The 16351-nt window shown below is 41.4% G+C and overlaps 2 protein-coding genes across 2 annotated transcripts in view; one reads left to right on the top strand and one right to left on the bottom strand.

Moving 5' to 3' along the window:
• LOC135405146 (homer protein homolog 1-like) overlaps window positions 1-16351 on the top strand; it is a 230163-nt gene that overhangs the window by 90510 nt on the left and 123302 nt on the right. The window contains exon 3 of the mRNA XM_064639855.1: window positions 7394-7525. Within this exon, the coding sequence (XP_064495925.1) occupies window positions 7394-7525 (132 nt within the window). The remainder of the gene's footprint in view (window positions 1-7393; window positions 7526-16351) is intronic.
• LOC135405167 (uncharacterized) lies at window positions 1473-4307 on the bottom strand. Its single transcript, XM_064639871.1, has one exon. The coding sequence runs from the start codon at window positions 3726-3728 to the stop codon at window positions 1473-1475; it is 2256 nt and encodes a 751-aa protein (XP_064495941.1). The 5' UTR covers window positions 3729-4307.

The following is a 16351-nucleotide window of genomic DNA, read 5'->3' as shown; positions in this document are numbered from 1 at the left end:
TGCCGTTCATGAGAGAACAGCCAGAATGGTTTTGTTACATCAGGGAGGCCCAAAGCCGGGGCTCTCATGAGTTCTTGTTTCAGTCTCTTAAAAGCTCCCTCTGCTTCGGGAGTCCAAACCAGGATACTCTTAGCTTCTTTTAATAAATCATACAATGGCTTGGCGAGTACCCCATATTGGTAGATCCATAAGCGACACCAACCTGTCATTCCCAGAAAGGCTCGTAGATCTCTCACCGTTTCCGGTTTGGGCATCTGACAGATGGCTTCTTTCCTTGCTGTTCCTAGAGATCGTTGTCCTCTGGAGATCTCATATCCCAGGTATACTACCTTTTCTTGCACTAGCTGCGCTTTCTGTTGAGAGACTCGATATCCACTTAAACCCAAGAAATTCAACAGAGAAATAGTCCATTTAACACACTCTTCTTCTGACTCAGTTGCTATTAGTAGATCGTCCACGTATTGAAGAAGAGTACCATCTCCCTGTGGCCTTTCCCATTGTTCTAATTCTTTGGCCAATTGATTCCCAAAAATTGTTGGGCTGTTCTTATAGCCTTGAGGTAACACTGTCCAGGTTAATTGAGTTTTTCTCCCTTTGCTCACAGATTCCCATTCAAAGGCAAAAATCTTTTGGCTTTCGGGGGCTAAGGGAAGGCAAAAGAATGCGTCTTTTAGATCCAATACTGTGAACCAAATCAAATTGTCTTTTAACTTGGTTAGGAGTGTGTAAGGATTGGCTACTACTGGATGTAGTGTTTTTGTTATGGCATTCACAGCTCTTAAATCTTGAACCAGTCTATAAGTTCCATTTGGTTTCTTAACTGGCAGGATTGGTGTGTTATAATCTGATTCACATTCTATTAATAACCTTAACTCTAAGAATTTTCTAATTATGGGTTCAATCCCTTTCCTATCTTCTAATCTCAGTGGGTACTGCTTTCTTACCACTGGTCTTGCTCCAGGTATAAGTTCAATAGCAATAGGTGTTGCCTGTTTGGATTTCCCAGGTACATCAGTGGCCCATACCAATGGGTATGCCTCGCTCATAATCCGTTCGATATTACGACTCTCAGGTTTTGGTTCTATGCAACTGATTGTCAGACTTAAAGCTGCAATCAGTTGTTCTTCATTTACCTGGAATTCGAGTTTGTCTTTGTTGAATTTTATTACGGCTCCCAAATTTTCCAGTAAATCCCTTCCTAGTAAAGGCTTTGGAGAATTTGGTAAATATAGAAATTGATGGATCCCCATTTGCTTTCCAATTTTATATTTAATAGGTTTTAGGAAGTAAGCTTTTTCTGGTTGGCCTGTTGCTCCCACAACTTGTACAAACTCATCACTCTTTGGTACTAGTTCTTGATTTAAAACTGAAAATGTTGCTCCTGTATCAATCAGAAAATCTAATTCTCTTTCACCTTCCCCTAGCTCCATTTTAACCAGTGGGTCTGCTAGGGAACGACTCACCGGTCCCCCTCAGTCACTGCTCTGATGTGCAATGGCAGTGTTTGCAAGCCTTTCTCTTAGCTGGGGACAGTCTCGTTTCCAATGGCCTATCTGGAAGCAATTGGAGCATTGATCCGGTCCTACTCTGATGGGTTGGGGCTTGAATCCCCCTCTCCCCCTCATAGGGTAACCACGACCTCTACCCCTGGCACCTGCATCTGGGAATTTTGCGTTTTGAGTTGCCACTGCTACTGCCACGACTCGAGCAATTCTCTTATCTTCCTTCTTTTTCTCTTCTTTTTCTCTGTTGTTGTATACTTCCCAGGCCTCATTCATCAATGTCTCTAGATCTCTATTTGCTGGATGTTTAAGTTTTTGTAATTTCCTTCTAATGTCGGGAGTACACTGCCCCATTACCAATCCTAGTAGCTGTTGTCTCCCTTCTTCTGATGCTGGGTCTAGGGGTGTATATTGTCTCATGGCGGTCCTGAGTCTATCCAGAAATTCTGAGGGACTTTCATCCTTTCCCTGTCTAACATCATACAAAGCTGCCCAGTTAATGGCTTTAGGTATTGCTTTCCGCAGACCTAATGCTATTAGCTTCCTATATTGCACCAGTTTCCCATAAGAATCGGGGTTGTTTGGATCCCACTCCGGATTTCTACTTGGAAATACAACTTCTAACTCTTCAGGGAACATGCTGGCATGATCTCTCCCCGTTTTTAATACTAGTTCCTTTTCCGTTTCTGTTAATTCTGATAGCATTACTTCTATATCATTCCAGTCAATGTCTAGGTTCTTTGCAATTAACTCGAACCTCTTAGCTACCCCTTCTGGATTTTTCCTAAAATTCCGGGCTTCTTCTCTCCAGCTGTTCAAATCACTCGTTGTAAATGGCACCTTTACTCGTCCCTGGTCTCCTGCGATAGGCATTATCCGTCGGAGGGGAGCTATTGTATGACTTCCCCCGATCCTTTCTCTTGCCTCTTTTCGTGCTACAGATCTAGTATAGTGTAGGTGACTAGTTCCTTCCCCAGGGTCTTCTTCTTGGGCCCCAGTATCTATTCTATTCTTTCTTTTTTCTTTTCTCTTTCCCCGTTTCGGTTCCTCGTCTTCACTCCCCGTTCCTGCCCAGTCATCTTCTGCCAACCTTCTGGCATGGTTCACACAGTCTAGCCGCCTCTCTTTCTGGGTTTGGAGGAGACGCTGTCGACGCTCAGCTTGTCCGGGGCTGCTCTCTTCGTCTTCTTCTGTCCCTCTGGTATCTCTCTTATCATCTATTTGAATCACTATGTTTAACCTTTGGGTGTTGTCTTCCTTTTCCCCTTGAATAATAATGCCACTACATCCTACCTTGGGGGAATCGCCCTCTTTTTCGTTACCTCTTAGTCTTGGTGGGCTACTTTCATTCTCATAACTAGCATCTCTTGGTGTACTACTTTCCACTCTGTAGATACTGTCTTCTTTTCTCGGTGTACTGGTATCCCTATTCCTGCTGTCCTTTGGTTTCGATGTGCCACCCTCTTCTCCATAATCTTCTGGTCTCGTGGGGCTACTCTTCTCTTTATCGCTCTCCTCTCTGTAACTTTCTGATCCTTGTGGACTACTCAGCCCCTGCGAGCTGCTTTCTCCTTGAGGGCTCTCTAATTTCGATGGGCTGTCTTCCTCCCAGCTGTCTCCTGATTTTTGAGGGCTATACCTGGTCTTAAATCTCCCTAGCTCCAGTGAAATATCTCCTAACAGGCTAGTGTCTTTTTCACCTTCTTTCCGCTTTGGGCGTGGTATCCCGTATCCTGGAGCATATGGTTGATACTCCCATAAGCTTATTCTACTTTCTTCTTCACTGTCCCTTCTTTTTAATTTAAGACACTGTTGTCCGATGCTGCAAGCATCACAACAGCGTTCCTTTGGTTTCAGATTTTTCTTATCCTTTTCTAAGGCCAAGACTAAGGGGTCTTGTGGTGCTACATTTACTCCACATTCTCTCTGCCACTCCGGTTTGTTCCTCAGTGTAAAAAACATGTCACAATAAATCACTTCATCCCACTTTCCTAATCGACGAAGGAACAACATAAGCTGTAAAATAGTATTATAATTTATTGTCCCTTCAGGTGGCCATTTCTCGTCATCATCTAGTTTGTACAAAGGCCACCATTGAGTGCAGTATTTTAGGAGTGTTTTCTTGCTTATGTTTCCTCCTGGGGCTCCCCCTAGATCTCTCCAATGCTTTAGGATACACCCCAGGGGGGTTTTCATTTTTATGTCCTTACTTTGCTGGCTTCCCATTATTATCGTAGGGCCTGGTGATGTAGTGATGGATAAGGTTTGTGAGAGGTAGGGGCTTATCAGACAAACCTATAGGGTGCTCTTCCAGATTTTTCTACTATCTGTGCGTCAGTAATATACCAGCTAATCTGGGGATCGTGTTCCCAAACGGGTGTCCAACCAAGAAACTCTTCTAATACTAGAGGATCGTATCCCAACCTCCCACTCTCCTTTTCTATTTTTCTTATGAATTCCTTTACGTGATATTCTATTATGTCAAGCAATTCTTGTCTCTGAATCCGTGCTTCTATGTCCAATTGGGCTAGGCTTCCACTAACGTATTCACACTGTGTAGCTTTCGGTATGTCAGTAAATTCTACTTTAAATCGCAATACTTTCCTTATCCTATTCCACCGTCTTAGAGTATTTCTGATTCTGCCCCAACACTTCATGTACGCAATCTCCAATCGCTTCGTCCGTTTCTGGCCTGGCTCCTCGCGGAGAACAGGAACCGCAGAGCGGGACTCCCACTCGCCCCGCAGCAGAGCCGCGTCTCAATCACACTCACATTCACACTTGCACACTTGATATAGGAGAACTTTCCTACCTTCTGGTTTCTATCTGAGCAATCTGCGTTACCAAGCAAGGTCGCGAGATGGCGCCGCAGACCGAGAGATATGGCTTTGCTGTCGGCTGTCCGATTTATGTCACCACAAACTCACAGGATGTTGCTGCAAACTATAAAACACACTTCTTACAGAAAATGCAACCAAGATGTTACAAATACCTGTCTATGAGTATGGCAGCAATAAAATCTCACCCACTTAGTTTCTGCCAAATCTTGATTTGACCAACAGCGTATACAGTGGAAGGTAAGGGTACGATTGAGCGCTATTTCTTGTGTTCCTCTTGGACCCAGAATATATTTACCACAATTGTTACACAAAGCTCTAACATACAGTGAACAATAACAGAAAGGACAGATTTTAATCCTAGGATTTATACGTGCCGGCAAGAGCTTATTCACTTTTATAGAACTGAGATTGCAATCATTTCCCATATAGAGTTAAAAAGACGTCTCAAGGACTATACCGTATATGAAAAACACAACATCTAATTTTTTTCAACAGACAAACAAACTGCTGCAAACAATGAAATCGTAAATGAGACTCTCTCTCAGTACCTAAATAGCTTATTTTAGTTTCGTTTTACTCGTTGACAAAAACCAGAACAGTTTGCAAGAGAAACTGCATTCCAAGAATTCTTTGCTAGTACAAGGAGCTTTTCTGGGTCCTAAAGCTCCTAGAAACTCTCAAGCAGCCTCGGAAGAATTAAAAATGGTTAACTTTCTGAGTCGAGCAAAGTTTCCAATGCATTACCAGACAATATCTTACACAAAACAAACAAACAAACAAAGAATGATCAGGGTAAATTAGAGCAAGAACATTTGCAAACAGGACACAGAAACATAAAGGGTGAACACAGCATTACAAAGAAAAGACAATTTTACACTGCAGTGTCGGGCCTCTAACCCGTTTAGGGACTCTAACCCTTTCTTGGCAGGACTCTAACCTGCTGTCTGTGCAGGACTCTAACCTGCAACTTTCAATACCTGGGACTCTAACCCAGCTTTAGGGCTAATGCTGAGGCGTCCCTCAGCTCCCTTTTGGGCGATAGCGTCCTATCCCCACCAACTTAATTACTTTCCTTTATAAACTGCAGTTCAAAACATAAATACCTCTTAATTTGAAGCAAGAGGTTCTTGTCCACCGTTGCGCAGATCCAAGGGGTCTGGGAGACTCTGCCGACAAAAATTCAGTCGGGGGGCCCTGAGAGCGTCCCGGCCCCCTGGGTCCTGGCTCAGGAAGACCCCCCCCTCCTGCCTGGCTCGCCAAATTGATGCCAATTTATGCCCCAAAACAAGGCGCGGAGAAACTGCTCAGAGACAGAATTTCAGTCTATAAGCAGGAGGTATTTATTTCACGGCCGGGGAGCAGCCAGGTCGCCCTGGACAAACTGCTCCAACTCGAGAAACACACAATCCAACTTTTATACACTTTTTGCTAAGCAATTGCATCATATATTATGAATATTCATTACATTGCAACATCTACTTTTAATATTCATAACAGGTGGAGTTGAGGCGGAGTTAGAGGCGTGGTCCTTAATTTGGGGAGAACTTCGGTGGGAGTTCCGGTCTTCCTTCATCATGAACCTCATGTCCTTTTCATCATCATCCTCCTAAACTTTTGAACCTTCCCTAATTTGGGTAGCTTCCTTATGAATTTGGCAGAGAGTTTCGGTATTTGGCACCAATACCTAATTTCTTGGCATGTCCCTCTCTTTATCTCTTTGGTTTCCTCTCCCTATGTCTCTTTTTGTGTGTACTAGCATTTTCTGTTCATGTTTATGTTCTCCTGTGTCAGAGTGACCTGTACCTCAGTGAATTTATTGTCTCCGCTTTCCTAATGCTGAATTCTATGTGCCTTGCTAAAGCTTGCTTCTACATTTTGTGCTTAACTCTTTATATTGCTTAAATTCGCTTTTCAGGTGTTACCTGGCTTCATTGACAATAACCTTTGGAGTACAATAACTGGCATGTGTCCTGATTTAGCCTTGGATAGAGTTCATTTGCTTCTCAGTAGTTGGTACAGTGCTGTGTTTTTGATTTAGTATGAGAATAATGTTGGGAACACACTGATGTTTTGGTTGTTGCTAAGTAATGCTTACCTTAAGTCAAGGATTTTTCATTTTCCCATGCTCCACCAGTGAGGAGGTGCACAAAATGGGAGGGAGCATAGCCGAGACATCTGACCCAAACTGGCCAAAGGGATATTCCATAGCATAGAATGTCACGCTCAGTATATAAACTGGGGGGAGTTGGCTGGGATGGGCCGATCACTGCTCGGGGACTGGCTGGGCATCAGTCAGCAATTGTATTTTCTTTTGAAAAAACAACTTGTTTTTCTTGAGTCTTAGTCATCTCTCACCCTCTCAATTGCAATTATTGTTATTGTCATTATTATCATCATTAGTAGTAATAGTAGTAAAGTATTTTATTTTGTTTCAATTATTATAGTCTTCTTATCTCATCCCATGGGTTTTACCTTTTTCTGATTCTCTTCCCCATCCCACCTTCTTCTGTAGTTGGTGTATGACCCTGTCACTGTTAGTCACGTTTGTGTATGTATAAATGAAAAACCAGATTTGTGCAATGCAAAAGCTTAAAAATAAATTCTGCTTCTTGTTTTATCGCATGTTTTTCAGTGAGTATGGCATATGCAATGGGGGAAGGAAACGGTGGAACTTAAAATGGATCGTGAGAGGCATTGCTTTAGGGAACAAAGAAATACACTTGTGAGACAAAAGACAACTTCACTAGTTCTGATCTTATTAGTCTATGTGTATGCTTTAAAGGACTCTTTTTTAGACTTGCTGACTATTCAATGACTACTTGTAATTGCAGAGATGCCCGTCTCCTTTTGCTCCTTTTACAGAATGTATGCCAATATATGGTTTTGTAATTTTAGCTGTGATTGAATTAGAAATTGTTCCCTAGTTGCACGTTTGTCTCAGTGTGCAGAGATACTTCTCTGTAATACTGGCATTTTCAAATATTGAGTAGTCTTTTGTAAAAAATCCAAAAAACAGAACCCCATTTTTAACACTATTGCTTTTTTTTTCAGGCAATAATTAATAGCACTATCACCCCCAACATGACATTTACAAAAACATCCCAGAAGTTTGGCCAATGGGCAGACAGTAGGGCAAATACAGTCTATGGCTTGGGATTTTCATCTGAACATCACCTTTCAAAAGTAAGTATGACTAATGACAACTATTTGGCCAATCAAATACTTTTGCTGTTTGTATCTTGACTCAGTGCTCACTACTGTTATTTTAAAATAGTTTACAATAATTGTTCTGTATCCATCCTTATAATGTAAAAAGACAAGACTATTGTTATAACACTGTTGCCTATGAATTTTCTTTTAACTGATTGAGGAAAGTAGGAAGATTCAGGTTATCAGTGTACACTGTTAATTCTTTCTAGGTATTCATTTGTTAGGTTGTTAAGTTTCTCTTCCTTAAAGTTGTTTTTCCATTACAGTTTTTCATTATAGAATTTAAAGGAGTAGACTATGTAGTGTTTCTTCTGTGTTTAGATCTCCTAGAAAACAACTGCTGATAGTCTTCTGATGCATTTTTGTCTTTTAAGCCACATTCACTTCCACTTTTTTGCTGTGTAGTGCATCAAATTACAGATATTTCAACATGTACAAGCTTAAAATAAAACTAGTGAGAAAAATATTCAATGTAAAAGAAAACTACATTTTCTTGTTGGAATACAAAAAGTTGACAGTTTTACTAAAGAAATTCAGTTCCCTATGAGTGTTTTTTGTGGTCTACTTGTGCAGGAGGGAAGTCCACCTTAATCCAAGGAAAGCAGTAACTCCTTTTACTTAAAGTGATGGTATGGTTCCTGTGAGCACCCTTTCTACAATCTCTATTGTTATTGATACCCCTTTGGTAGATGAGTCCAGGAACCTGTAAAAGCCAGTGGTGTTGTTCTCCAGATGAGGAATTCCATTTTCAGTTTAAAAATATGTTTCTACATTAAGCAGAGAATTTTCATATTTGAAATACAAAAGATCTGGAAACCCCAATGCAATAAAAATGAATGTATAATAACTGCTTGAGTAAGGAATAATGATTGGCTTTTTATTAAAAACCCCTAAATAAACAAAAAAATCATACTGGCCCTTTTGAGAAAGTAATTGTCACTGTCCAAGGCTAATCATGGGCCTGTCAGAAAGCCATTAAAAAGAGAACCAGTGCATCTGCTTTATTTGGACAGCATGATACACTTTTAAAATTTCTTCCTTTCATAATCTGATAGCTTTCATTTCTATGAAGCAGCACACCCCCAGGAAATTCTGTGTGACATTAAGTATATGCATGTGCATTTGTACACATCATTGCTTCAGTGAACTTAAAAACTTTGTCATTTATTGAAATTGATGCTTACGTCCTAGAGGCGCTTGCCAACATGCTAATAACTTTTTTTTAATATTTCAAAAGATTTAGTATAAATCCTCATTTAGTTTACCTCTCATATATTAACTTGTTTTTCTTAGTCATGGAATGTTTCTTTGAAGGCAAAGTATCATGCTGTAGTCATGCATAGCCTGTGTTTGCCTGCCTTCCAACACTGGGTTGTCCTTGTCAGTGAAAATATTTTGATTTTTTTCATCTGTCCTTTCCTTCACTTTTTCCTTGCTCTCCCCGAGTGATGCTTACTTCCTTCTTAATTACAGTTGTTTCAATCCCATTTTTTTGCTGTCCTCAAACTGATGTCTAAGAGTTTTTAGTATGCCCTTGTCTCAAAACTTTATATTGTCATAAAAAAAATAATTTGAAAAGCTACGGTATTTTGTTTTAAGTACGTGTTTGATCAGCAGTTAGACTGCTGTGATTTATGAAGAATACACAGATTTGTTGAGAAAATTTCCAAGTCATGGGCCTTTTCAGAAGCTTATGGTGATGAATCTTCAGGACCTTTTCAGCAAACTGTTTCCCTTGCATTATATCTTAAATATAAAATTGTGATTTTCATGTGAATTAAAGTTGCTGATAAATGCTACTAAAATTCATAAAGGCAAAACTTTTTGTGTTATTGTGAAATTAACAAGCATATTTGATGGAGGGAAAATAAACTTTTGTTTAGATTATAGTCTATTCAGTCACCAGAGCTGGTAGATATATTCGTCTTGGAATCAGAAAAGCTGAATTAGAAACCCTGGATCTGCTGTGTAGCTTCAGAGAAATCACATCTGTCTTCTCTTTCTTCTCTTGTCTCTGCTCAGATTACTAACTCTCACTTCTGTGCACTGGCACTATAGTCAGGTTTACCAGAGTGCTCTTCAGTACACCTAGCATTGTAGGACATGAAATCTAATAAGGTACTACTGGATATTAGTAATAGTGCTAGCAAATAAGATGTGTTAATGGTTTTGTTCAGAAACAGGTTGTTTCTAGAAGTTGCCTAAAAGTTGATTCTGGAACTTCTTTTCTGTATTTGGTTTATCAAAGTCCCTAAGTGAACAGCCATTTTGTATGTAATTTGTTTTGCAGCAGTGTCTCTGGGCCCAAATGAAATATTTCAAGTTCCAGGGAGAAAAAATCTTAGTCTAATCTGTGTCTGATATCAACAGGTTAATGAAGCAAATAATCAGAGATAATAAAAGTCATGTCTTCTAATAAGCTGGTTATTCTCAGATCATTGTCTGCTTCGCTATGTGTCTTAGTTTAACAAGATTGCAACTTAGAAATTAAGAAACTTCAGGTGGAAGTGCAGAAAAGGAAAAGAACAGCTTTTTATTAACAAAATCTGAATAAACAACAAATGGTGCAATCAGAAACTTTCATAAGAAACAAAACAAAGTCCCAATTCCCCAGGTGCAGGGGAAGAAACCCAGGACGGGGGGGGGGGGGGGGGAAGGAGGGGGGAAGGCAGGACTGTCCTGGCAGTTCAACAGCTGCTCATAGCCACATGGGCCTGCAGCAGCCAGCAGCCGATGGCGTCAGAGCCAGCGATGAAGGAGTCCTTCTTCCCACAGGCAGTCCTGAAAGCAGAATACCTCACTCTGAGATAGGTCAGTCTCTCTTTCAGTTGTCCTCTGTGAGGTGTCCCGTGGGGAAAAAAAGCTTCCTCTCAGGAAAAGAAAAGGAGGTGGCTGAAACCGGGCTCCCTGCTCTGTCCAGTCCGCCCAGGTGGTAACTAAGCTGTTCTTGAAATGGGTCCCATTATCTGACTCAATTACCTCTGGGGTGCCGTGTTGCCACAGGACCCAGGATGTTATTTCGAGCAGTGGCGTGGGGCACTGGATGCATCTCCAGCCATCCAGTGGTGGCTTCCACCATGGTGAGCACATAGCGCTTACCTTGGCAGGTTTGTGACAGTGTGATATAATCAACCTGCCAGGCCTCCCCGTATCTACACTTACTTCAACGTCCACCATACCACAGGGACTTCAGTCTCTTAGCCTGTTCAACAGCACTGCATGTATCACAGTCATGGATAACCTGGGAAATAGTGTCCATGGTTAAGTCCACCCCTCGGTCTCATGCCCATCTATAGGTGGAATCTCTGCCCTGATGGTCTGAAGCAACATGGGCCCACCGTGCTAGGAACAACTCTCTTTTGTGCTGCCAGTCCAGATCCACCTGTGACACCCTGACTTGTGCAGCTCGGTTTGCCTGTTCATTGTTGCAATGTTCCTCATTGGCTCAGCCTTTGGGCACATGGGCGGACTCTCACAATCAGCTTCTCTACCTGGGTAGCAATGTCTTGCCACATATCAGCAGCCCAGATGGGTTTCCCTTTACATTTCCAATTGGCTTTCTTCCATCTGTCCAACCACCCCCACAGAGCATTGGCCGCCATCCACGAGTCAGCGCAGAGGTAAAGCTTTGGCCACTTTTCTTGTTCAGCAATGTCCAACGCCAACTGGACAGTTTTGAGCTCTGCAAATTGGCTCAATTCCCCTTCTCCTTCAGTAGCTTCTGCAACTTGTTGGGTGGGGCTCCATACAGCTGCTTTCCATTTACATTTCATCCCTACAATGCGACAGGAACCATCAGTAAAATGGGCATAGCGTGTTTCTTCTTCCGGTAGTTGATTGTATGGTGGGGCTTCCTCAGCCCGTACCACCTGCTCTCCTTCTTCATCTGCTAGACCGAAGTGCTCACCTTCAGGCCAATTCATGATGATTTCTAGGATCCCAGGGCGATTCGGATTTCCAATATGGGCACACTGCGTGATCAGAGCGATCCACTTACTCCATGTAGCATCAGTGGCATGATGCATAGAGGGTGCCTTGAACATCCAGCTCAGCACCTCTGTAGCTTCGGCTCCAGAATCCAAATGGACGGCCTTGGGTCTCGCCAGGCATCTTTTGCCAGAGGCTCCAGGAAGGACCATTATCCCTGGCTGCAGAATAGAGTTCATTCTTCACATCTGGCCCTGTCCAGACTGGCCCAAGGGCTACAGTGTGGGCAATATCCTGCCTAATCTGTTCAAATGCTTGCTGCTGTTCAGGGTCCCAATGGAAATCTTGCAGGTTACAAGATAGAGAGGGCTTACAATTTGGCTGTACTCAGGGATGTGCATCCTCCAGAAACCTGTGGCACCCAGGAAGGCTTGCGCTTCCTTCTTGCTGGTCGGTGGGGCCATTGCTGTGAACTTATCAATGACTTCTGTCAGGATCTGATGACGTCCATCTTGCCACTTCACCCCCAGGAACTGGATTTCTCAGGCAGGTCCCTTGACCTTTCTCTGATGGCAAAACCGGCTCCCAGGAGAATCCAGATGATTTTCTCTCCTTTCTCAAAAACCTCCTCTGCTGTGTCGCCCCATATGATGATGTCATCAATGCACTGCAGGTGTTCTGGAGCCTCACCCTTGATGCCAAAAACAGCAGAAAATAACTGCTCAGAGACAAAATTTGATCTTTAAGCAGCAAAGGTATTTATTTCAAGCAACGTTGGGGTGCTAGGCATTTATCGCTGCACAAACTAGCTCCGAAGTTCTCAGTGAAAAGTCAGGTAATTTATACAGTTTTGGTGAGAGATTACAATATTTTACGTGAATATTCATTAAAATTACATCATCTAGTTATAATATTCATATTAGGTGGGGTTCAGGCAGAGCTTGAGGAGGAGTCATCCTTTTGGGGAGATTTCTGGGGGTCGTTCCTGTTTCTTCAACCTCATGAGGGTTGTTTCTTTTCTTTGTCATGAACTTTCCAACTCTTCCTGACTATGTGCTAAAGTCTTGCTAAAAACCCCTTTACTCAGCTCTTCACCCCCCCAAATGTCCATCTGTTGATGGAAGGGAACTGACAGAGTGCTCCAGGATCAATATGATCAGGCAAAATGTCTTCTTTATTAGGAGAAACACAGATTATATAGTGCTCATGACGCTTAGTTTCTTGTTCACACTACATTGGTTACATAAGGAAAACATATTGTGGTATACAGCACTAATTGGATAACTGCAGGTGACCATAGAACTTGTTTTCTTGCCAAAAGAACTCCTCCTTCACCTTGGCACAAGGCCTGCAGCCATATTAGTGGCGCAGCATTTTTTACTATCTGTACCCAGCCATGCCAAGGTGAAACACACAGAAATGCAAAGAAAATTGTTCACACAATTTTCATACTGTAACATCCATCCTATTTAATTTATGACTACTAGGCCAATCTTTTTGTTATCTTTCATTAGAATAGAGCATACTAAGCACAGGTAGGCCTCTCGGAGCCTGGTACCTTCTCTCCCTTAACTAATCTCATTAACACATGTTCTCTGTCTCTGTCATTTTAACCTAAATGCAGCATTCCTCAGAGTGGGATCTGTGAACTTCTCAGAGCAGGATCCCAGCATCTAAAAATCCTTGCTCTGTTTCATTTCCCCCCCTTTCTCAGGACTTAAGAATTCTTTCATCAAGTTCTAAAGACAAAGGGTTTCGGTAAGTGTACATCATTGCCCACATTGTTTGTGTTCTCTTTACTATAATGCTCAACTTATACCACAGGTAGATGTTCAAGAAGGATAATATGATCATTCCTCCCAATATAACTAGCATGGGATGTATCAGAAAATTAAATACTTGTGTTGCTCTAGGAGAGTATCCTACTAGGATGTCCCACCAATGATGTTCTGTATCAGCTAAAATAGACTTTATATTTTCGGAGTCATGTTTCACTCCCCACAGCATGCGTTGGGTTGTTCTGTTTACTTCTTGGACTAGCTTTTCTACATCTGGGTGTTTAAGCATTGCTTTAAAAAGATCAATATTCATGCCTATCTGTAATTTAGGTATATCATGATACAAAGTATAATTTATTCTAATCAATTGTTGAGTTGTTACTGGTGCAACATAATTAAAACCTACAATCTTAGTGAAATTACATACACAAAAATTAGTACCATTAGTTATTTCATGACAATTATCTACAGTAATATTAACACAAGCAGTTCTAACACATGCACATCCATTTCCTACATAAAATACTTGTGTCTGGGCTTTAGTGTGTGAGAACATTTCAAAGGTACATGTACTTTCTTCGATATCTAAACACACGTCTTCATTTTCTATTACTGCATTTTCACAGATGTATCCTAACTGTTCTCTGGGAATACAGACCTCGGTGCTGATCGATTGCCACTTGCCTTTGGTCTGATCATAACTTGCCCAAACACTATGACCTAAGGGTCTGACAATGACATTTTGGTGTATAGCTCCCAGGGTTAGAACAGGAAAGATCTCCTGTTCTTGTGCTGCACTAATAGTGAGCACATATGCTTCAATTCGTTCATATTGTGGATTGTAGGTGAAATTCACTAATTGCCACCAGGCTTGATGATCTTTTTCAGACTGAGTAGTGGAATCCACTCTCGCTATTAATTCTCTAATTTCTTGGGGTAATATCCCTGATGTTCCTTCTCTGAGTTTTCCTGCAGCTATAGATTGTACCCATTGTTGAGTCTGGATACACTGGATTGCAAGTGCAACTTTTTTACTAATACTTCCAGTGTAGTTCGCTACCAATGTTAATAATTTGACAGCTAGAGATTGGGTTTCTGCCAATGTGATCATAGATGATTTCAAAGGGACTTTGAGTTTTCCTAAATCGGAAGTGACAGCACTGAGTTTGTTAAAATACTTCTTGATCTATAGTATTTAATACACCTAACCCTGTGCCAACCCACCCAGGTATATCTCTTTGTTTCCTGGTATGGTAGGATCTAGTTGCCAGACAAGCATTCCATCCTTTAAGACTTTGCTATATATAAGGCTGGCAACTTTTCTGTATGTGGGATATATTCACTTGGACATTTATTTGAACTCTTTTCAGTGAATATGTAGAATCTAGTAATAGCTTTTCTTCATTGGATTGTCTAATTACATGAGGTCCAATAAAGGTTAAGTTATGTATACTTTCACAGTTTGGGGAGGGAGTTGTGAGTGCCTCAGTAAGTGGTTCGGGAGTCGTTTCGATAGGTGCTTTAGTAGTAAGACTCTTTTTTTTTTAAGTCTGATAAAAAAAAATGTTTTTGGAAGCACCTTTATCTTTACTCATCCATGAGCACTGAACTGAAACTGATTGATCTAACAGTAACTTCATCTCACACTGGGCTTTATCCTACTCGTTTTCTTGAGTATCGTCCCATAGACAAGAAATTGGACCCTTTCTTTCAAGCCAAACCTCATTACTTGTGTTGTCTGTTTGACTAAATATAAGTGACTGGTTTGTCATGGAGGTTACTGTCAGCTTGACCTGTTTTGTCTTTTGTGTTCAAGTATTAACACCTTTGCACCCTATTTGTATTTCATCATCCGATTTTCCTATTATGATATCTAATGAGTCCTGAGCTTTATTTCAGTCTTGTGTATATGGCCTGTTATTATGCAGCACATTCTCCCTGAAACATCATCTCAGCCTTGGCCATATTGACCACCATAACTGGTCTACTCTGGCCTCCAATCGGGAGGCCTGGAGACACATCATCTGTAACGCTGCTGATGCTTTTGAGAAAGCATGCAGGATCACTCTTGAGGAGAAAAGACAACGCAGAAAGAATCGTGCCTTGCAGAATATACCATCTAAGGAGTCTTTCTGCTGTGCCTTTTGCAACCGGACATGCCTGTCTCATATTGGCCTTTTTAACCACCAACGCACTCGCAACAAACGTGGGTAGAACCCTTCCCAAATCTTTGTTCGTGAAGCCTAGCCATGATGATGATGATGTAGCACATAAATGGCTAAGATTGGCCTAGGCTCTAGATCAGCTGAGGGATGTATCCCCACCCAGGGGAATGATTCTATAATTTGGGCACTCAACCATGACCACTCTAGAGTAGGAGCTTGGGATAAGGTTATACTTATCAAAAGTCCAAGAATCAGCATTGGTTTTAGGTCCATGGTTCAGTTCTCCTCAAGAGCTTTCTTCACCGTCTTCTAGAGCTCTTTTGACTCCGGAGTAGTGGATCCAGGTTGGCCGTTCTTTTACCCGGACTGCTGTGAAGGTGGTCAACAACACCTGGAAGGGTCCTTCCCCCTTTTCTTGCAGAAGTTCTCCTAAAAGATTCTTAACATATACCCAATCACCGGGACTGAATGGATGTAGTTTACAATCAGACTGTTTTGGTTGGTGTTCTAACACCACTGTAGCATTTTTATCAAATTGTTTTCCTACAGCAAATTGATTTCCTACAGCATAATCATACAGATATTGATTGCCTATTTGATCTACTGCCTCACTATTTACAATCTGCATCGCATAGGGTCTACCATATAAAATCTCAAATGGACTCAATTTTTCTTTTGATCTTGGTTTGACCCTCAATCTGATCAGAGCAATAGGTAAAGCCTGATGCCACTGAAAATTTGTTTCTTGGCATATTTTAGTAATTTGTTGTCTAATTAGATGGTTCATTTTTTCTACTTGCCCACTCGCTTGGGGTCTGTAGGGTGTATGCAATTGCCATTTGATTTTCAATGCTTTACTTACTGCTTGTATAACCTTTGCACAAAAATGTGAACCCCTGTCTGAAGAGATGCTCCTTGGCACTCCAAAT

The sequence above is a fragment of the Pseudopipra pipra genome, chromosome W, assembly GCF_036250125.1.
Source record: "Pseudopipra pipra isolate bDixPip1 chromosome W, bDixPip1.hap1, whole genome shotgun sequence".
NCBI lineage: Eukaryota > Metazoa > Chordata > Aves > Passeriformes > Pipridae > Pseudopipra > Pseudopipra pipra.
This window is presented reverse-complemented; position numbering and strand designations above follow the sequence as displayed.